The sequence below is a fragment of the Entelurus aequoreus genome, linkage group LG10 (assembly GCF_033978785.1).
Source record: "Entelurus aequoreus isolate RoL-2023_Sb linkage group LG10, RoL_Eaeq_v1.1, whole genome shotgun sequence".
Taxonomy (NCBI): domain Eukaryota; kingdom Metazoa; phylum Chordata; class Actinopteri; order Syngnathiformes; family Syngnathidae; genus Entelurus; species Entelurus aequoreus.
The window spans coordinates 452966-477136 of NC_084740.1; the positions used below are offsets into that span (position 1 = coordinate 452966).

The 24171-nt window shown below is 38.7% G+C and overlaps 1 protein-coding gene across 2 annotated transcripts in view; it reads left to right on the forward strand.

The window, feature by feature from the left end:
• Positions 1-24171, forward strand: part of LOC133659252 (synaptotagmin-like protein 2) — a 40898-nt gene that overhangs the window by 13243 nt on the left and 3484 nt on the right. The window contains exons 2-17 of one of the 2 annotated variants that reach the window (XM_062061982.1): positions 265-425; positions 524-635; positions 3656-3707; positions 3789-3882; positions 6869-7280; positions 7419-7600; positions 8132-10105; positions 11695-11808; positions 12928-12978; positions 13058-13149; positions 13235-13315; positions 13454-13623; positions 14888-14990; positions 15095-15256; positions 22479-22566; positions 22665-22767. In XM_062061982.1, the coding sequence (XP_061917966.1) occupies positions 265-425; positions 524-635; positions 3656-3707; positions 3789-3882; positions 6869-7280; positions 7419-7600; positions 8132-10105; positions 11695-11808; positions 12928-12978; positions 13058-13149; positions 13235-13315; positions 13454-13623; positions 14888-14990; positions 15095-15256; positions 22479-22566; positions 22665-22767 (3951 nt within the window). The remainder of the gene's footprint in view (positions 1-264; positions 426-523; positions 636-3655; positions 3708-3788; positions 3883-6868; positions 7281-7418; positions 7601-8131; positions 10106-11694; positions 11809-12927; positions 12979-13057; positions 13150-13234; positions 13316-13453; positions 13624-14887; positions 14991-15094; positions 15257-22478; positions 22567-22664; positions 22768-24171) is intronic. The other variant, XM_062061983.1, reaches the window with a different exon arrangement.

Below are 24171 nucleotides of genomic sequence, written 5' to 3' on the forward strand. Positions count from 1 at the left end.
TAAACTTGCATGAATAAAGTTGTTATATTATAAAAAAAGAAAACTGCCATTTTATGACAAGGATATGTAATTTAGTGACAGTAGTGCTGCAATAAAAAAATTATAATAATATAAAATTGTATTTGATTTGTTATAGAATAAATCGTGATTTCGTCAGAAATAAATTGTATTTGACAAAAAGACGTGAGAAAAATAAAATGACTATCATACAAGCAGTGTTTCTAGTTGTTTGCCATATTAACAGTATTTGCGCGCATCCTTCAGGAATCTGGAGAGTATCCTAAGTGGAGATTCACCGTCGTCAGACTCCAAACTGAAGTATCTGACAGGCGAATGGTTCTACAAGGCCAAGTCTCAAAGACACAGGGACAAGATCCATGGCTCTGAAATCATCCTGGCCTCCATGAAGCAGCGGGGAGATTTAGGTGTGTGTGTGTGTGTGTTTGTGTGTGTGTGTGTTTAGCACATTGTAGTCAACAGAAAATTGCAATTATAAAGTAATACTCACTTCATTTTGTTGCAGAGGGATTTTTAAGAGCTGAAAGACCAAAAGCGCCCAGCAGTCAAAGTTCTGACTTGGCGGCTCCACCAAAACCTTTCAGACGTTTGGATGCATCCCAGCCAAAGGAGCTAAAGTAGACTTTATTTTACATAACTTTATGAATTACAATGTATTCTTATGTATCACTGTCTCATGTGCTGTTTTACATGACGCTTCCAGCATACAGACAACGAGAATCAGTCATTTTGAAACTAAAGGGCTCAATCATTCCAAAAGTAAAAAGTATTATTAAACAGGGATGAAATTGCAATTTTACGTGACAAAATATACAACAGGAAAATAAATTTGTAATTTTATCATCTGAAAATCATAATTTTATGAGGGAAAAACTATTTGCAAATATGCAACACAATTATATTACAGGAAAAAAGTGATAGTTTTACACAAAATGTTTTGACATTATGAGAATTCACACAAGTGTGAGAATAACGGGCATCATTTTACAAGAATATTGTTGAAATTCTACAACAACAAAAGCATATGAAATTGTTATTTTTACAAGAAAAAAGAAAAATGTAAAATTATAAAAAACTCAATTTAGGAAAATAAAGTCGGATTTGTATCATCTTGAAATTCTACTCGTATGAATAAAACAATGCTATATTTTATACAACACAAATCTAACAGGAAGAAAATGATAATTTTACAATAATACATTTATTGCTTTAAAAGAAGAAGAAATGTTAGAATAACGTACGAATATTGCAATAATTTTGCAATTCTACACAATTAAAATTAAAAAAAATTGTAGTAACAGGTATAACTTAATGTTTTAATACTATACATGTACAAAAAGTTGCATGAACAAAGTCATGATATTATTTAAAAAAGTTGGAATAATACAAAACAATTTTTCATTTTATTTGACCAGAATAAAGACGAAGACTGACACAAATTACTTCCAAGTCTGGTAGGACGCGAGGTGACCAATTTTCCACAAATGCTGCTCTGTATTTTATACAAAATACACGGAAGAGCGAAATCCTCCACGCCCTCGTGAAGAGTCCCTGTCTTTGCACTCAGCGGTTGTTTGGGAGCATACAGGATCTCTGAAAAGGATAGCAGAAAAACAAAACACGTAGACAACGTTTGCTCAGCTGGAAGCTTCTCCCACACCACCTGTGGGTGTGTTGGTGTGTTAAGTGTGTGTGTGCTGTCTTGGGACTTGTGTAAACAAAGGCGGTGCCGACAGGGAATATGTTAATTTCATAAACCCGGTAGCGACAGCTTGGCGTCTGTCATTGCTCCTTGTGGATCATGTTGGGCTGAAATGTTTAACTCCGTAGAACGTCACTTGGTAATTGCTCTGCATGCGAAGTGACCTCTCTGACACGGTTGAGGCTTTTTCTGACATGGAATTCCATGAACGGCAAAATCATGTCCCAATGTTTTGTGGATTGTTTTATGATCGGACAATTACATAAATATCTTAGACTAATTTAGGAATTTGTTGGAAGGAAAGCTGACTTCTTGTTCAGTAGTCAAAATGTTCAAGACAATTCAACATGCTCTTTTAACACAGTCAATATTGGGTTTTCTTTCCCTGTGCAAATACTCTCCAACCATGCATTTCACGTGCATGCGGAAATGACTTAAAGTGTGCTGTTTTTCAGTTCTGTTTATCTTTGCACTGAAGTACTTGCAGTTAACGGCCTACTGAAATGAATTTTTTTCATTTAAACGGGGATAGCAGATCCATTCTATGTGTCATACTTGATCATTTCGCGACATTGCCATATTTTTGCTGAAAGGATTTAGTAGAGAACAACGACGATAAAGTTCGCAAATTTTGGTCGCTGATAAAAAAAAGCCTTGCCCCTACCGGAAGTAGCGTGACGTCACAAGCTGGAGTGCTGCTCACATTTCCCCATTGTTTACACCAGCAGCGAGAGAGATTCGGACCGAGAAAGCGACGATTACCCCATTAATTTGAGCGAGGATGAAAGATTTGTGGATGAGGAAAGTGAGAATGAAGGACTATAGTGCGGTGCAGGGCGTATCTTTTTTTGCTCTGACCGTAACTTAGGTACAAGGGTTCATTGGATTCCACACTTTCTCCTTTTTCTATTGTGGGTCACGGATTTGTATTTTAAACCACCTCGGATACTATATCCTCTTGAAAATGAGAGTCGAGAACGCGAAATGGACATTCACAGTGACTTTTATCTCCATGACAATACATCGGCGAAGCTCTTTAGCTACGGAGCTAACGTTATAGCATCGTGCTTGAATGCAGATACAAACAAAATAAATAAACCCCTGACTGGAAGGATAGACAGAAAATCAACAATACTATTAAACCCTGGACATGTAAATACACGGTTAATGCTTTCCAGCTTGGCGAAGATTAACAATGTTGTTGCTAACGACGTCATTGAAGCTAACTTAGCAACGGGACCTCACAGAGCTATGATAAAAACATTAGCGCTCCACCTACGCCAGCCAGCCCTCATCTGCTCATCAACACCTGTGCTCACCTGCGTTCCAGCGATCGACGGAAGGACGAAGGACTTCACCCGATCACCCGTGCGGTCGGCGGCTAGCGTCGGCTAGCACGTCTGCAATCCAAGTAAGTCCTCGTGGTTGTGTTGCTACAGCAAGCCGCTAATACACCGATCCCACCTACAACTTTCTTCTTTGCAGTCTTCATTGTTCATTAAACAAATTGCAAAACATTCACCAACACAGATGTCCAGAATACTGTGGAATTTTGAGATGAAAACAGAGCTTTTTTGTATTGGATTCAAAGGTGTACCAATACTTCCGTCACTCGCATACGTCATCATACGAAGACGTTTTCAACCAGAAGTTTAGCGGGAAATTTAAAATTGCACTTTATAAGTTAACCCGTATTGGCATGTGTTGCAATGTTAAGATTTCATCATTGATATATAAACTATCAGACTGTGTGGTCGGTAGTAGTGGGTTTCAGTAGGCCTTTAATTCTCATGAAAAACATTGTAAGATGAGGAAACGAAAGGAAAACACTGGTGTTGGTATTCTTTTATGTGGCTATTACTTCTTACATGCCAGAAACAAACAGTAGTACTTGAAATCCACCTTTTCTCATGTAAAATGTCTCATATTTCCTAGCAGTAATGCAGAGAAAGAGGATCTCAAATCAGCAGGGTGGTCGCCAAGAATTGTACGCATTTTTTATCATACAATAATAAGCACATTTTTAGGTGTATGTCATTTCTTAATTTTTGTTTTGATTATCTCCAAGACAAGACACAACCCTTTCAACAGAGCTTCCCGTAATGTGGCCATGCCCGCTGAAAATGCTCAGGTCTGCTCAAAGAGTCAAGAGTCCGAGACCGGTAAGGCTCAGCAAAAATTGTATACACACACTGTAACAGTGCTGTTCAACTGGGGACTAGACTTCGTCCTTTACTATTGTTCTTATTTTACGTACAATCTGTCCTAAAACTTTTACATCACCAAATGATAGTCATGACTTAAGCAAAAAAGTGGATGACGATGAAGCTCTATGTTAACACTAGTTAAAGACCTCTATGACAGGAGTTGTCTGTGATTTTTAAGGACCTACCGCTATACCACTCATCAAACATCCTTAATATAAGAGAATTCCTCTGCTGTTAGTGAAGATCTATAGCAATAAGGCCGGTTAAAGGCCCCGTTTACACTGCACCCCAAATCTGATTTTATTGCCACATCAGTAGGTAGTTCGAAACCAGATCTTTTCAAATGTGCGTTTTCTTTATTTTCATGACTATTTACTTTGTAGATTGTCAATGAAGGCATCAAAACTATGAATGAACACATGTGGAGTTATGTACTTAAGAATGAAATAACAGAAAACACGTTTTATATTCTAATTTCTTCAAAATAGCCACCCTTTGCTCTGTTTACTTTTTCGCACACTCTTGGCATTCTCTTGATGAGCTTCAAGAGGTTGTCACCTGAAAGGGTTTTAACTTCACAGGTGTGCTTGAAGCTCATCGAGAGAATGCCATGAGTGTGCAAAGCAGTAGTCAGAGCAAGGGTGGCTATTTTGAAAAAACTAGAATACAAAACATGTTTTCCGTTATTTCCCCTTTTTTTTAAGTACATAACTCCACATGTGTTCATTCATAGTTTTGATGCCTTCAGTGACAATCTACAATGTAAATAGTCATGAAAATAAAGAAAAAGCATTGAATGAGGAGAAGGTGTGTCCAAACATTTGGCCTGTACTGTATATATAGTATATATTTATTTATATATACATAGATACATATACATGTATGTGAATGCATTTATTGGTCATTAATTGTTGTCTACTTTTTATATATATATATATATATATATATATATATATATATATATATATATATATATATATATATATATATATATATATATATATATATATATATATATATATATATATATATATAAATGCGCATATATATATATATATATATATATATATATATATGTGTGTATATATATATATATATATATATATATATATATATATATATATACACACATATATATATATATATATATATATATATATATATATACACACATATATATATATATATATATATACACACATATATATATATATATATATATATATATATATACACACATATATATATATATATATATATATATACACACATATATATATATATATATATATATATATATACACACATATATATATATATATATATATATATATATATATATATATATATATATATATATATATATATATATATATATATATATAAGAGCTGCTTTTGGTACTCCTCTTGAAGCCTCTGGCCCCTGAATATATATATATATATATATATATATATATATATATATATATATATATATATATATATATATATATATATATATATATATATATATACACTACCGTTCAAAAGTTTGGGGTCACATTGAAATGTCCTTATTTTTGAAGGAAAAGCACTGTACTTTTCAACGAAGATAACTTTAAACTAGTCTTAACTTTAAAGAAATACAGTCTATACATTGCTAATGTGGTAAATGACTATTCTAGCTGCAAATGTCTGGTTTTTGGTGCAATATCTACATAGGTGTATAGAGGCCCATTTTCAGCAACAGTGTTCTAATGGTACAATGAGTTTGCTCATTGGCTCAGAAGGCTAATTGATGATTAGAAAACCCTTGTGCAATCATGTTCACACATCTGAAAACAGTTTAGCTCGTTACAGAAGCTACAAAACTGACCTTCCTTTGAGCAGATTGAGTTTCTGGAGCATCACATTTGTGGGGTCAATTAAACGCTCAAAATGGCCAGAAAAAGAGAACTTTCATCTGAAACTCGACAGTCTATTCTTGTTCTTAGAATTGAAGGCTCAAACACAAAATTGTTTGGGTGAACCCTAACTTTTGAACGGTAGTGTGTATATATATATATATATATATATATATATATATATATATATATATATATATATATATATATATATATATATATATATATATATATATATATATATATATATATATATACTTTAATTACGATTGTTGAAGGACTACAAATGATGTTTACGTTGTGGCATATTTACTTACATGTTATGTTACGTACATTGCGTCAGTTGTTTACATAAGTGAGTTAAAGCTAATGCAAATGTAGACCCACGCTGATGTCAGTGTTTCCTTTACTTAACAGACTTAAATATTTATATTACACTATTTATTTTCACATAAAAAACTAATTTTTAAGATGCTGCGACATGTATTTTATGTTGTAGTAGTAGTAGCAAATTCTTTGTTCATTTGCGGAATAGGGTCAACTTAATTTGGTTTCACTTTATAGAACTGCGCATTAAAGTGACTTTTGGGCCACATTGAGGTCTGTGCGCATTTATACTGGAATGTAATAAAGATCACTTTTTACTTGTAATCTAAATCGAATTTAGAAAAAAACTAATTTCGGAAAAATCGAATTTCGAAAAAATCGGACTTGGTCTACTTTGGCCTGCAGTGTAAACGTAGTCAAAGATCCTATACATAACATAAGGACTTTTCTGTTTTTAAGGTTCTACAATAATGCTTATCAAGGATCTTATATATGACAACTTGTTTTAGACTTTACCTGCCAAGTATGCTAGTCAAAGATCTTTTTATATGGCTCAGTTTTCTGTTCTCTTTAGGAATTGCTGCAAAAGCGTTTGTCTCTTCAAAGTTTGAAGTGAAAATGCAGGCTGGTTTGATGACATTTAAGGACCAGATTTGGCAGGCGGCAACCAGTTGGAGTAAAGTGGTAGTAAAGTATAAGTTTACCAATATGGTATTTTACTGACCCCGCAGAGTCCTCCTCCTCCCTGAAGTATCGACAACCAGGTGGGAGCAGTCAGACCTCGGACACCTCCACCACATCAGATGGCTCCTTTGCAGGGTACAAACCTGTGCCCAAAAGGAGGACATTTGTATCAAAACATAACACCAGCCAGTCAGGCAGCAGTGGTGTAGCCTTGGACTCTCGGGTGGGTTCACTGGGGGTCGTCCCAGCCCCGAGAAAGAGCCCCTGGCAGAGTTCGAGTGGAAGCTCCAACCAGTCCAACTTGAGGGGTCAAAAAAATGAAGCCATGGTGTCCGCCCTACCGTTCCATTCTAATGGGATCTCCCAGCAGCCCAAGTGCGACGTGTCTCAAGTTTTGTCTCATTCCAGTCTATGGACACAAGAGGGAGACAAAAAGCTATCTTCTCTAACTATTGACAGGTGAGTGCAAAACTCAGAGAAGCCTTTTCTTTAAATTACTTTCTTCAGCATTCTTAGTGGCTGAAATTGTCTCATGGTTAGATCTTATAGCAACCTATGTTGCTTGGAAATAGCCTTACACGCCATGTACCCTTTCAGAACATTCCCAAGAGGTGGCGAGTCATTCGACAGAAAAAACGCAGAGATGACCAAAACCAATATAACCCAAAGAGATCATTCCGACCGCGCCACAGGAAGTAGTGTCCTGTATCCAGATACTGGAGGCAGTGTGTTGACAGCAACAGAGGAACCTGTGTGGAGTTTAGCTCAAAGTATTGTAGGTATGTTTACAAGAACAAATTTAAGACTTCCTGTAATTGCATTTTTTTGGGACTCAAGGTGCCATCTATTCTTACATTTTCTACGTTTTGTCTTGTTTGAGAGGAGCCTATCCCAGCTGATTTTGGGTAAGAGGCTGTAAACCCTGAACTGGTTGCCAGTCAGTAACGGGGCACATTGAGACAAACCATTAGCACTCACATTCACAGCTATAAAAAATAGAACTGTTCCCATGCTGACTGCAGGGAAGTCCAGAACCCAAGCTGGCTATTACTGCCTTTGATTGTAGGCGCCTGCACCTGTTTCAGGGTCATTGAATTCAAATTAAATCAATTGTCTTCAATATTTAAAGAAAATGCATGTAGGTTCATTAAAAACCAAGGTTAGGTCCAGTCCCAGATGTACCCATCCTCTCATTCAATGTCAGCTGGGACAGGGTTCAGCCTGAGCCCTGTACAGCAGTATAGATATTTGGTGGATAGATAACTGGTAACTTTCTACTATATTTTACCTGACACTGCACAACATTTTAGGTGGCGATCCTCCAATATCATATGATATCAACTACATTGAGTCGTCCGAGCAGAAAATGCCAAAGAGATCCCATCAGAAACACGTTTTCAAGTTGACCACGCAGACCTCCAGTCCTACTGGCAATGATGAAAACTCCATCGCAAAAGTGCTGGACTGGTTCAACCGCAGCACAGACAGCAGCGACTGGCTGAGTGCAGAAGACAGGCCTGAAGTCTCAAAGAATCCCCCTGACAGAAACAATGAGTTAGACGTGTTAATAAAGAACGATACAGAAGGTGTCAGAAGTTTTCTGCAGAAAGAATCAATTGAAACGGAGATACTTTCGTCGCAAACACAAAAGGATGAGGTGTCGAAGTATGCTGGAGATGGGTTGGTGAAAAAGGAATACGAAAGCCAAACACACAAAAAAATCAACACCATATACCCAAACACCATAACTTCCATGATCTCGAGAGATATCATGGAGACGGAAAAACTCGGAATCTTTACGGGGCATGTAACCTACGCCAAAAATGGAGTGGATGCTGGTGAGCTGAAACATTCAGAAACCAACCAAAATGAAAAGGAGGTAGACACACACATTGATAGCCGTGTCAAGCGAATAGCGCCACAACCGCCTCAGAGATCCAATCTAGAGTCAAAGAGGCTCACTTCAGTCCAAACAAATCCACAAGTGGACACCAGTTCCCAGTCAAGAGATTGTGCAACAGAAGAAGACCTGTCAGGAACCATCCAGTCTACAGACTTAAAGACACATGCGAACATTGTCGAAACCTTCAGTAAAACCCAAAACAGTTTAGGTAAAGACTTGACAGATAGACAAGACAAGGATCAAAGTGCTCAATCGATCATGTCTCCCAGAAAAAATTACCAAGCAGATAGTCCTCATTCCGAAAGACAAAACTATGTCCAGGAAGTAAGCACCGCAGACAAGATCAAGCAGCTCAAATCTTTCTGGGAGCAGGAGAGAACCAAGCCTGTGGTCCGTGATAGTAAACCTAAAGCAGTTCGGGGTGCAAAGCTGAATAAAAGATTCACAAAATCAGAGTACGACTTGCGGGCCATATGCAACAATTCAGGCAGCGATGAGGAAGATTGTCAAAGAAACCATTTGAATCCGAGGTTAGAAAAAATGTCCCCGACACTTGGTGCCAGCAGAGAACACTTTAACAGTTTACTGGAGTTCTGGGATGATGCCACAACTGATTCCAAGTCTGTTGACAGGATAAAAAGCCCCAAAAAACATCAGATTTTTCAGCATACATCTCAAGATTTACAGAATGCTGAGCCAGAGTCATGCCGCTTATCTCCTACTAAAACGTCTCATGATAGAGAGGTTGGCTCTGGCTCGATAGCAGTAAACGATGCCAAAAACAACTTTTCCAGTCATCAGGTAGCTGAGTCCAATGCCTCAAAAGAACCCAAAAAGATTGTGGGTAGAGAGGAGAAAGCCACAAAACCACCTACAACTCCAACAAAGGAGGTTCGTTCTCCAAAGAGACGCAAAGACAGCTTCAGCCATTCCAGTAGTCGAGGCATGTCTATGCGTCGAGCCACCAGCATGTTCACTCTTATTGATCCAGAACCACCATGTTCTAGTGAGCTGAAGATAGATGTAAGCCCTGTTCACTCCCACAGCAGAAAGCAGTGTAGAGATCAGGACAAAAGGCAAGCCTCAGAGGCAACTGATACTCCCCTTGCCAGGGCCTTTGTACCCCAAGACTACAGCCATTACTTAGGGATGGCCAATGAGCCAAGTGCCCACTCCACCTCCAAAGAAGAGGTTTTTGAGGCCTTTGGTGGGTCTGTGAAGACCAGCACCCCTGTGGGTTCAGGGGCCAGAGGCTTCAAGAGGAGTACCAAAAGGAGTCCACATCACCTCTGGGCAAATCACAGCAGTTTAGACGCTGATCCGGAATCATCTGTAAGCAGCACGTCTGAATCCTGGTCCAACTCAAGAAACACTTCCAGCCGTAAGTACTAGGGATGCGCAATTAAACAAATGTCTTTGATCGATTTCGGGAAAAATTAACAATCAGTTGTTAAATTACTGAATAACAATTTTAATAGGATGGGAGAATCTCTTTCTGAATTCCTGTTTCCATGCCAATGTCGTGTTGATCAATATAATGCTGCTATTAGGAGTTGCCATAGTGGAGGTCTGCATGGATGTATCTCAACTTGTCATACCTGTCACCATTTGCATTTCAACATTTCGGAAATGTTCTAGGAAAATGTGTAAATTTAAAGGATTTTCATCACAGATCACTGTTAAATTAATAAAATGAATACTTAAATCTCTAAACGGAATTTATATATTTGTCCCTTGTGTCACAAGAGAGTGTCCAGCCACTCTGATACAAACAACTGGCAGGTAGTGGGTTTAATATAAGGCTTTCTAGGGAGGAACACTGTGATCTTGTATAAATGAAAATAAATGCTCCTCTGGGCTCCTCACGGTGCTTATATTTGAGAGACGTTGTTTGACTACTAATCGATTGCTAAGCCTGTCTCTCACGTTTTCCGTCCACCAAGGATACTTGTTGGTGTAGGCTAGTGTTAATAATATTGACACTCCGCTGTATCCGTGACATTGTTCCGTGTCTGTGTTAACTTTTATTTGCCGAGATTAGTCTTTGTCAATCATTTCCTTTTGCCCATGTTTGGTTTGTAGGTGGAGATAGTTGTAACTTTCGGCACTACACCAGTAATGCTAACAAATTGCTTCTTTTACTGTCTCATTTGGCAACGTTTGCGTGGTGTGAATTGATAGTTTATTATTCACATCCTAAAGCAATCGAGGCAACTGTACTACTTGACTACAACCAGCAGAGGCACTGTTGATTCAGTCTTCACTAGTCTACTCCTACAGTCTGCTAAATAAGTACAGCATGACGTCGGTAAGTGGCGCTACAGCCATACAGACCTCCAATATGACTTCTTGGCGGCATATGCCTGCTCAATAAAACAATAACATGAAAAACAGAACATTCGCAGTTTCTTTGATTCCATTAAAATTATATTTAAACCAGTGCCGTCAAACGATTAAATCTTTAATTCAGATTAATCACACTTTGGTGTTTTGATTAATCACGATTAATCCCAGTAAATTGCATGCATAATTTGAATTATTTTAGAAGAACCCCACAATATTTTTGACGCAATTACAATTGTATTTTCAGAATGTAATACAGGGGCATGTTTTACTTCAACGGACGTCATTTATTTGTTCAAAACTTCCTAACAGTTGTATCTAAAGTATTATTTTGAAGTGAAATTTGAGTCAGATTCTCCAAACTCAGCTTTGCACTGACGTATGTATTGCCCTGATCACTGACTGTACAACAACCTGCTCCGCCTTTCAGGTGACCATCCGCTGTTAGGGAGCATGTGCGCTCAAAACAAATGTGTGATTAATCTGCGTTTCTACATGATTGATGCGATAAAATTTTGTGATTAATCACACGAGCTGAAGCATGAAATGTGTCACTGCTCATAACAACCGATGCAATGGTTGTACTTCATACAATTATTATGTCTGTTTTTTTTTCTCAATTGTTAGGAGAAGATGATGAGGATGACAAAAATCCTGTCAGGAAAGCATTACGGCGAGCAGAAGCCCGACCTAAAAATGTGGCTAAAAGCATGGAGGACCTCACATCCTCCCTGTCACCAAGTGAGCATCACCTCCGAACCCTTACCTTTTTTTCCGTGAATAATTTTACCCCATACTCTCTGAGGACTGTCTGATTGTGGCGGTCCGCTCCCTGTATGATCAGTGTCAGAGCTTGGTCCGCATTGCCGGCAGTAAGTCGAACCCGTTTCCGGTGAGGGTCGGACTCCGCCAAGGCTGCCCTTTGTCACCGATTCTGTTCATAACTTTTATGGACAGAATTTCTAGGCGCAGTCAGGGCGTTGAGGGTATCTGGTTTGGTGGCTGCAGGATTAGGTCTCTGCTTTTTGCAGATGATGTGGTCCTGATGGCTTCATCTGGCCAAGATCTTCAGCTCTCACTGGATCGGTTCGCAGCCAAGTGTGAAGCGACTGAGATGGGAATCAGCACCTCCAAGTCCGAGTCCATGGTTCTCGCCCGGAAAAGGGTGGAGTGCCATCCCCGGGTTGGGGAGGAGATCTTGCCCCAAGTGGAGGAGTTCAAGTACCTCGGAGTCTTGTTCACGAGTGAGGGAAGAGTGGATCGTGAGATCAACAGGCGGATCGGTGCGGCGTCTTCAGTAATGCGGACGCTGTATCGATCCGTTGTGGTGAAGAAGGAGCTGAGCCGGAAGGCAAAGCTCTCAATTTACCGGTCGATCTACGTTCCCATCCTCACCTATGGTCATGAGCTTTGGGTTATGACCGAAAGGACAAGATCACGGGTACAAGCGGCCGAAATTAGTTTCCCTTAGAGATAGGGTGAGAAGCTGTGTCATCCGGGAGGAGCTCAAAGTAAAGCCGCTGCTCCTCCACATCGAGAGGAGCCAGATGAGGTGGTTTGGGCATCTGGTCAGGATGCCAGCCGAACGCCTCCCTAGGGAGGTGTTTCGGGCACGTCCGACCGGTAGGAGGCCACGGGGAAGACCCAGGACACGTTGGGAAGACTATCTCTCCCGGCTGGCCTGGGAACGCCTTGGGATCCCCCGGGAGGAGCTGGATGAAGTGGCTGGGGAGAGGGAAGTCTGGGCTTCCCTGTTTATGCTGCTGCCCCCGCGACCCGACCTCGGATAAGCGGAAGAAGATGGATGGATGGATGGATGGATGGATGGAATAATTTTTAATGACGACTTGGATCTTCTAGGGCAAGAGAGAAGACAAAATCCAACTATTGACCTGAGACGAACCAGTGATGGTAACTATCTCCAAGTCATGTCATTATGAATATGTATGTGTTGGATTGTTGTTCATTTTGTGCTTTTACAATGGTTTAGTGACCATGCCATCCCCTTCCTCAACCTTGTCCTCTGATCCAGTGAGCCTGAAGAAAATAAGCAAATCAGTTCCTTCATTCTGGCAGAAAGAGGTACATATTTAGGCGTCTTGATACCATCGCACTGTCGACCACAGCATGTCTTCTCCCCCTGCATGATGTTTACTGTATGTTGTAGGATGACAACAATGTCTATGAGGACGTTTTTCTCCCAGGAAGACATATACTGGACTTCTTTGACATGGCCTCTGTGTCGTCTGTACGTCAACCCACCGCTGCATGAACCGCTTGAGCACAGATTCTGCTTCTTAACCACTTGCTTAACACTAACTAATACAAAATCAACCATCATAATCATGAGCATCATGAGCTCAACCGCATTGCCTTTCACTGGCAGTTGAGCGGAAGCGTGATGACCATGGACAGCAGCGACTTTGGCAATGTGGAGATTCAAGGGAACATCCAGTTCTCCATCAACTACGTGAACAAGCTCGGGGAGTTCCACATCTTTGTGGCTCAGTGCCAAGACTTGGCGTCCGTCGACCCCAAGAAAGGACGCTCAGACCCGTGAGTATTGGAGCTTGAAAAAAAATAACAGTTGGTGGCTAAATGGACTCCCCCTTATGTTTTTTGTTTATTGTTTATTGAATGGATCCCCATTAGCTGACGCCAAGGCGACTGCTAGTCTTCCTGGGGTCCATATAGCAGCATACAAAATAAAAATACAAAGAATACATACATTATCAAACATTATACAAAGGAAAAATACAACATAAGATAAAAATATATATATATATATATATATATATATATATATATATATATATATATATATATATATATATATATATATATATATATATATATATATATATATATATATATATATATATATATATATATATATATATATATATATATATATATATATATATATATATATATGTATATATATATATATATATATATATATTAACAATAAAAAAATATTTTTATAAACAAAAATATCTATGAAATTTCAGGTCTGTGGGACCCGTTTTCATTTTTTATTAAAAGAAAAATGATACAATTGATTAATTTTTCAAACTGAGACTCACTGACTTTAGCTCATTTTCTGTGAAGAACATATATCAGAATACATATTAATGACCACACACCATACACCCCCCCTACACATTTCTATTACATAGAAGATGTGCGGGTCCACTGGACCCGGGGCTAATAGAAGTGTGCAAATTGATGTTCTGTGTATCACACACACACACACACACACACACACACACACACACACACACACACACACACACACACACACACACACACACACACACACACAGCAGGCCTAGACAGGAGGAGGACAGAGTGTAGGTACACAGAACATCAGAGGGTCAAATGTGCGAGAAAATGAGAGCAGTTTTGACAAACAATGTTGCAACCTTGTATGGGAACCGCAGGTGCAGAAACACAAAAGAAGAATCCCTGTGGGATGCAGAAACTGGCAGATAAATTTTCCATGCAACGTTCATATTGTTGTTACTCAGCCTGCGTTTGTGGTTCTGATGGACCCGTTGCATTTTGTGGCTTTTAATGCCTCACAATCAAACACTTTTATGTTAAAATACTGAACAGATGTTTATTGGGATAAGGTAAACATCTGTTCAGTATTTTATCATAAAAGTGTTTGATTGCGAGGCATTAAATGCCACAAAATGCAACAGGTCCATCAGAACCACAAACGCTGGCTGAGTAACAATATGAACATTACACAAGGGTTAATTGTGTTCCAAATCATTTTAGCTCAACCCTAATTTAGTTTGTCTCATTTTTGTAGCTACGTCAAAAGCTACCTTGTCCCTGACAAAGTTCGTCTGGGAAAGAAGAAAACGTCCGTGAAGAAAAAGACACTTAATCCGACTTTCAATGAAATCCTCAGGGTAAGTCTACACAGATGTTGCATCAAAGTGCAACGCTACACACACACACACACACAACAACACCCACACGTTACTATTTTTTAATATGTCCCATGTGTCTCCAGTATCGAGTAGACATGGATTATCTCAGGACGCAGACGCTTGTTCTCTCCGTTTGGCATAACGACACATTTGGTAGAAACAGCTTCTTGGGGGAGGTGGACGTAGACCTCTCCAAATGGAACTTCGACCACACCCAGATGAACTACTTAGCCTTGAAAAACAGGGTAGGACACACAGACACACACACACACTCAAACACAGCTGATTATTATATTATGATAAGGACCAATAGAAAATAAACAACTTAATAACATGTGAATAATACTAATAAATAAGTGTTAAAATAAGTTTAAGGGGCTGTTTGCAACCTTCACAAGGCTGCCCAGAGGGCACTAACTTTGCAAAGTAACTACACCCCACGTAACACGTGTGTTGTCAGCTAGGAGTGCCAAACTCATTTTTATGGCAGTAACGGCTCACCTCAAAGGTCACTTGTAAAACCATATACATGCATCACAGTACATCACCTGATATTTAACTATTATCATATCGTATGCCTACAACTTGTGCTTTGCAATCAGAAGTCAAGGTGACAAGCAGATATTAAAGTTAAGCTATTATTGTATGATTAATATAAAAAAGGGTTTCAATGACTAAACTATTTCGTTAGGAAGAACTGCTTTGGCATGTGGCACCATTTTTTTATGTCAAAATTGAAACACATTATGCCTTATTGACACACATTTCCAGGTTTTTGCGGGCCACATAAATGATGTGTTGGACAAAAACAAACCAATCCTTAAACACATTTTTTCAACTTCCACCCAAAACGAAGACACAATATGACAATACCAAAACAAATGCAGGGTGGATTAAGACTCCTGACAACAAAATCTGTCATATTCCATAATTTTAACATTTTCCCCGTGAGTAAGAAGTTATAAATAATTTTAATTTGACAATAACAATTTTGCACATCGATAGTAGTTTTATAGATTAGTTTGAATATTGCATCCAACGGCAACGGGCAGTCAAAAAAGTCCTCCCATTTTCCATATGTGTTGTATGGGACAGCCTTCAAAGATTTCTTTATTGAATAAAAATTATATATTTTTCTATTTATTTTAGTTCCTTTTTGCCAACTAGAATTTCTTATTAGAGGTTTACAAACTAATAATTTAGTATTTTCATAATTACTTATTTGTTTCCATCTTTTCCCAATTACTCCAGTTAGTTGATTAAATGAAAAGCTCGAGCAAGCATCACCATACATAGCTCTAAATTCATCATATTTCATAATTTTACCATTCTCATTGATAATATCATTGACAAAAATGATTCCTCTTTCAAACATATTTTTCCAAAAGAAAGGCTTTCCATCTATTACAATATTAGAGTTCATCCATATTATCTGCTGCAAAATATTGTCTCTTTTTTCTGGCACATCAAATTGAAAACACCACCATCAATCAATCAATCAATCAATCAATCAATCAATCAATGTTTGTTTGTATAGCCCTAAATCACAAGTGTCTCAAAGGGCTGCACAAGCCACAACGACATCCTCGGTACAGAGCCCACATAGCCCACATAGAGCCCATGAGTGGATTGTTTCCTTTATGAACCCCACCATGTTTCCCAGCAGACTCTCTACATAAGAAAAATGGGAGGGGATCACTTGTAAAAAAGGATACAATTTCTTTTGATACAGTACATGTTTTTTGTCCAACAGGACACTTGTGTACAATTGATGCTTTTAAAGACAGCCACATAGCTTCAAGGTTGAGAAGTTTCAGGCCCCCATATTCATATTCATTGTACAAAACCTTTTATTTAATCTTTTCTGGTTTGCCGTCCCAGACAAAATCGAAGACCCTCCGCTCATAAATCTTAAAAAAGTTTTGTGATGGAGCTGGTAATGACAAAAACAAATAAATAAATTGAGGAATAATTAACGAGTTGACAATAGATATTTTACCATACAAGGTTAAGGATTTCCCTTTCCATAATGGCATCATTTTGTCCAGCTTTCTTAGTCGATTATCATAATTTACTGAGCCTAGATCTTCCAGCTTCTCTGGGACAACAACACCAGGTATGTTAACTGGTCCATCTGTCCACAAAACAGGCACTTTGTATTCCATTCGAATGGACGTTCCCTTTAGATTTCCGATCCTTGACATTTTACATTTATCATAATTAAGCTTAAGGCCAGATTGCTGTGAAAATATGTCCAAAAGATTAAGAAAGTTCCGCAAACAATGAGGAAAAATCTTATCTTTGTAAATCAGCCTTTTCTGACATAAACTTCATCAAGAACAAACACAGAACACGCCTCACTGATGCACATCTGCAAGACTCACTCAGAGTTGCAGTGTCAAGTTACACACCAGAGTACAACACACTAGTTAACAGCATGCAATGCCAGGCTTCCCACTAACTGAAAAAGAAACAGATAACAGATTTGGTGTCCAGTTCAAAGTGTGACATGATTTAAAAATTTGAGAGTTGACTTTTGTATTTTACATGAGTTATTATTTGTACAAACATGGTGCAAAGTAATTCATGATTTGTTAAAAAATGTTAGTGGCTAGCTAGTTAAAATGGGGTATTGTGATTTCACAGGACTGTCTTAGAAGTGATCTCCTTGAGTGATTTCCTTGAATAGCCGCAGGGGCGCTAATTAATTTAAAACCTCTTCTCACTCCTGCGCTTACCAAAAGCATGCGGGATGGGCAAGCATGCGCTAATTATTTTAAAACTTCTTCTAACTCCGGCGCTTACCTTATCATGAAAAGCAAATTTAATAAAAAAAATGTATTATGGTCTTACCTTTACTTATAAATTATGTCCATGCTTCTGATCAAAGGCAGTCTTCCTTATCTTTCTTCAGTTTTAAAAGTCTCTGGAGATATTCCTTTAATTATTACCTCCTGCTTCGATTGAAAGTCCAGTTTAGAAAACTGTTTTATTTTAGATATGTAATCCTCCATGGTAAAAGTGCAAGCAAACGATCGCTGCCCATGCTTGCTGCTTGTTGTCTTCTTCTGCAGAACCGGTCTTCTGCAGTACTGGTAGTCGCAAGAAGGATCACTAGCGCCCTCTACCACCAGGAGGCGGGAGTCATTTAATGACTCATATTTGACCCGGCGGAAGTGCCAAGCATGCGCTAATTATTTTGCGAAACGAGTTTGACCCGGCTGTAATTCTAGGCAGGCGAATACTATATTCCTGGCGGCAATTCAAGGAAATACGGTATATTTATTGTGAGAAATCATTAAGATGATCAGTGTTCCCACAAAGATAAATATCATTAATGATTAATAATAACATAGAGTTAAAGGTAAATTGAGCAAATTGGCTATTTCTGGCAATTTATTTAAGTGTGTATCAAACTGGTAGCCCTTCGCATTAATCAGTACCCAAGAAGTAGCTCTCGGTTTCAAAAAGGTTGGTGACCCCTGCTCTAGGCATTCTCTCCATGAACTTCAAGAGGTCGTCACCTGAAATGGTTTTCACTTCACAGGTGTCATAGTTTTGATGCCTTCGGTGACAATCTACAACAGGGGTGTCAAACTCAAATACAGAGTGGGCCAAAATTTAAAACTGAACAAAGCCGCGGGCCAAGGTTGAACAAATTAACCTTTTAATAGGGACCCAAACAAGTTTTGCATTGAATATTGAACAAGCAAGGCTTATATAACTTTATAGTGACATGCAAAATCGAGTTTCAAATAAATAATAATAATTAAAAAATATCAATGGCAGATCAAATACAATTTAAATAAAAATAATTATAAAAAATGCCTCTTTTCTATTTGCAGCCTTCTGAGGTAAATATCAACATTAACTTTTTCCACAGGCTAATAAATTTGAAAATAAAATAACAATGAATAAACCAACCATTCAGGACTTTAAACTGCTCAGTTTGCAACACACTGATCTAATCTGATGTGCCCAAGCCAGATACCTGCCATATTTTCTTGGATGCTAGTTCATTAATGTCGGGGCTCAGGCTTTGAGCTGAGGCAACCTTCATTATCGAACGAAGGTGTTCATCAGTCATTATATCTCGTAGTCCACCCGGACCACGGTCTTGGGGGCATGCCTTAAAAACACTGCCTTTAACGTCCTCCAGGAGCTGTCGTGACGTGCGCTTTTCATCCATTCTTACAACGTGCCGGTCCAGTCACAAGATATGTGCGGCTTCTGTACGCACACACACGTGAATGCAATTCACACTTGATCAACAGCGATACAGGTTACACTGAGCGTGGACGTATAAACAACTTTAACACTGTTAGAAATACACGCCACACTGTGAATCCACACCAAACAAGAATGACAAACACATTTCGGGAGAACATCCGCACCGTAACACAACATAAACACAACAGAACAAATACCCAGAACCCTTTGCAATACTAACTCTTCCGGGACGCTACAAAATACACCCCGCTACACACACACACACACCTTGTAGCATCCTGGAAGAGTTAGTGCTGCAAAGGATTCTGGGTATTTGTACTGTTGTGTTTATGTTGTGTTACAGTGCAGATGTTCTCCCGAAATGTGTTTGTCATTCTTGTTTGGTGTGGGTTCACAGTGTGGCGTATATTTCTAACAGTGTTAACGTTGTTTATACGGTCACCCTCAGTGTAACCTGTATCCCTGTTGATCAAATATACGTTGCATTCACTTGTGTGTGCGTGCAGAAGCCGCACATATCATGTGACTGGGCCAGCACTCGTTGGACTGGATGAAAAGCGGACGTGACGATTTCGGGAGAGGCACTGAAATTTGGGAGTCTCCCGGGAGGGTTGGCAAGTATGAGAATTAGCGGTGAATGCGGTGTTACCGCGGCACCGCCGCTGTATATAATGGGTGGGCCAGCTCTAGTGTTAATTTGATATCGCCTCAAGGGCCAATTTGGCCCGCGTGCCAGAGTTTAAAACACCCATGATCTACAATGTCATGAAAATAAAGAAAACACATTGAAATGAGAAGGTGTATCTAAACTTTTGGCCTTTACTCTGTATTGATATCGTTGTATCGGCCCAGCTCTAAGTGACACACACATCCAGGCCTAAAGGGCTTATGTTTCATAATGCATTGATACTTCAGTATCAATTGGCCCGTTTCAACTAAAAACAATAAAGTATGTCCTGCCTGTGCTATGATTACTCGTGAGGGAAATAAATGAATAGGTTTGTGTGGGAATAAGCAGCTGACTTTGGTGCTTCTTGTATTATTGAAGTCAACTCACTGCCGTTTTATACATATTGTTCTGAGCAGCCAGGACAGAGACCTGTGTACTGTACTATGTTCCTACTTTGAAATAATTAGCTATTCATCGCATTTGTCTACGTTGCCATCACTGGTTCACTTATGTGGTGCACATCACAACAAAAACAAAGAAAAATCCAAATGTTAGAATAAAATCTTAAAATCTTGCTTGACTTACACAAATGGATGCTTTTTTTAAACAGGAATTTGAACTTCTAAAGTAAATAAAGTATCCTCTTTTTTTCTTTTTTTTTTTGCAGGACTCGTCATCAAAGTTAGTTAACGCTTTAATTTAGTTTTTCTGTAGGATATACTTATTTTTATGCTTGTATGAGTTAATAAGCGTGTTAAAGTTAGGAATAACCCGACCCCGTGTGGATATTAAATATCGATCTGATACCAGAAAGAAAAAAAAAAGTATCAGATGATATTGTCTAAAATCTCTGATGTAAGCTTCAATAAAAGCAGTCCTGCAGCGTGTTTACAAGTGCAAAGCTGGACAGACTGTTAGCATCTAAAATTCCTCCAATGAGCGCACAAAGTTAGAGTGGTCCTTGTTTTTTAGTGAAGTCACTTACAAAAGGTAAACATGGAAAGCTATAGGCTACTAAGAGCTAGCAGCTACACAACAGCTAAGCACACAAGCTAGACTTAAATAATAAGTGTCTTTAATTGTACAATATTGCAGTCTAAAACATTTGTCAATACAAACAAGTATCAAACAGTTATAGTTGCATATTACTTACACATACAAAGTCTCCACAAGAGAAGCTCATTAGAAAGTATCCAGTAACAAACGTGTCTGCATCATTCAACTTGCTGTGTCATGAGCTTATTATTATCCATTTTGTGTGTCCACTTGGTGTCACCATCCATCCATCCATCCATCCATTAAAATACAAATTAGAACTCCAGTGTAAAAGCATAAATCTGTCATAAGGTTAGTGTTGTCATACCTACCGTTCTTCTTTGAGTCATTTCACTTGAATAAAACTTTTCACACTACAAAATATAAAAACATAGTTATTCGAATGCCTTAAGGTTAGTGTTTTTTTAATACCTACCATTGTTGACTTTTTAAAAACGAATTTCACTAGATCAAGCTTTTTCTAACATTGGACACTCCAAAATAAGAAAAGTATGTACTATGATTTGTGCCGATATCATATTGTATTAAAATCGGTATTGGGCAATACTAGAGGTTCCAATATCGGGTTCGTATTAGAAGTGACAAAGTTGTATGGGGACCCCTCCAGTTCAAATGTTCCTTGAAACGTTGCTTGTACTGTGAATGAAGGCATTATGATGTGATATCTTGATGCTGGAACAGACCGTTTCTCACATTATCATAGAATTTAATAGAATAGAATAGAATAGAAATAACTTTATTGATCGCTGGGGGAAATTCAGCACCACAGTTCGCTCACAATAGACAATAAACACATTTTTTACATGTGAATAATATAAATACAGTATTATATTATATTATTATATATCTATTATACAGCATTATTCACATCTAAATAACATAAATACAGTCTATTATAGGGCATTATTCACATGTGAATAACATAAATACAGTCTATTATACGGCATTATTCACATGTGAATAACATAAATACAGTCCATTATACAGCATTATTCACATGTGAATAACATAAATACAGTCTATTATACAGCATTATTCACATGTGAATAACATAAATACAGTCTATTATACGGCATTATTCACATGTGAATAACATAAATACAGTCTATTATACAGCATTATTCACATGTGAATAATATAAATACAGTCTATTATACAGCATTATTCACATTTGAATAATATAAATACAGTCTATTATACAGCATTATTCACATGTGAATAATATAAATACATTATACATTTAAGTACAGTCAAAAAGGAACATATGCATTATACAGTCTGATGGCTATCATGAATAATTCTTTAAATGTACCAACTTGGCATCCATTGCAGGGGGGTCCCCACATCTGCGGCCCCTTCCCAAGGTTTCTTCTTTTTACCCATTTTGAGCTTTTGGAGATTCTTCTTGCCCGGATGTGGGTTTCAGATCAGGGGGACGTCGTTGTGGTTTGGCTATAGAAATAAACTTTGATTGTCCCATCGTGTCTAATTCTTTTCTTCTTTTTTTTCAGACTACAACACCCTCTCTGACGCCATCAGGTGGTCGAGGAGAGATAAGACTTGCCGTACGCTACCTGCCAAAGGTCAACATCAATGCAGGTTGTCATTGTCTTGCACACACAAAATGCTTCCAAAACACTTTGGCAAAGTTCATTAAGTCCATCTTTTTTTGTGTGTGTGCCGTGTCTCCCTCTAAGGTGTGTCTAAGGAAGGCCTAGCCACAGGGGAGATTCACATTTGGGTGAAAGAATGCAAGAACCTGCCTTTAATCAGAGCCACCATGGACCCATACGTCAAGTGGTACGCTGGGCAATTGGACAAGATATGAAGCAGATTGTTGCCTCATGTTACCGTATTTTCCGGACCATAGGGCGCACCGGATTATAAGGCGCACTGCCGATGAGCGGGTCTATTCAGGTCTTTTTTCATACAAAAGGTGCACTGGATTATAAGGCGCATTGAAGGAGTCATATTAGGATTTTTTTCTTAATGTAAAAGACTTCCTTGTGGTCTACATAACATATAATGGTGGTTATTTGGTCAAAATGTTGCATAGATGATGTTTTACACACCATTTTCAAGTAGCTTTCTGAGCATCTCTTCAGGATGCGCCGTTTTGTGGGCGGTGTTATTTACGTGGCTCACCTTCGACAGTGTCTTCTCCCCGTCATCTTTGTTGTAGAGGTGTCGCGTACAAGGATGGGAGTGAAAGAAGTGTCAAAAGATGGAGCTAACTGTTTTAATGACATTCAGACTTTACTTCAATCAATAACGGAGCAGCATCTCCTCATCCGGAAACAACAACACCGGAGATGTGTCCCGTGAAAAACCGTCCGACCGGAACTCTCTAATAACTAAAGTTCCTTGGGTGAATAATGTAAACTCACTACACCGGTATGTTTTAGCGCTTTCATGGCGAGTTTACTGACAGATATAAGTAAGAACTTTACACTACTTTATATTAGAAATGGCAACAGCGGAGGATGAATGTCCCATAACAAGAAGATAGAGAAAAAGAAGAAGCTTATGGTTTCGCCACGGACTACAAAGGCGGATGCGCGCACATTTTCAGGACTTATGCAGATCCCAAATACAGATCAGCAGGTACTAGAAGGTAAGAAAAGTTGCTTTTGCACAATATTGCGAAACAAAACGCCAGATAATATGTCTTACCTTATACTCACGCCATAATAATACACCTATGTTGAAGCACAGTACAATCCATCAAGCCGTGTGGCTTCATAGCTTACCAAAGTCGTACTAAAACATGTTGATACATTTTTGAGCGGCGTGTGTAATGTTCTATATTTTCAATGGAACATATAAAATGTTGGTGTTGTTTACTTGAGTCATATCGCAGTCGACACGCATCTCTTATGTGTGCTGCCATCTACTGTCACCTACTCAGTGGCCTAGTGGTTAGAGTGTCCGCCCTGAGATCGGTAGGTTGTGAGTTCAAACCCCGGCCGAGTCATACCAAAGACTATAAAAATGGGACCCATTACCTCCCTGCTTGGCACTTAGCATCAAGGGTTGGAATTGGGGGTTAAATCACCAAAAATGATTCCCGGGCGCGGCACCGCTGCTGCCCACTGCTCCCCACTGCTCCCCTCACCTCCCAGGGGGTGATCAAAGGGGGATGGGTCAAATGTAGAGGACAAATTTCACCACACCTAGTGTGTGTGTGACAATCATTGGTACTTT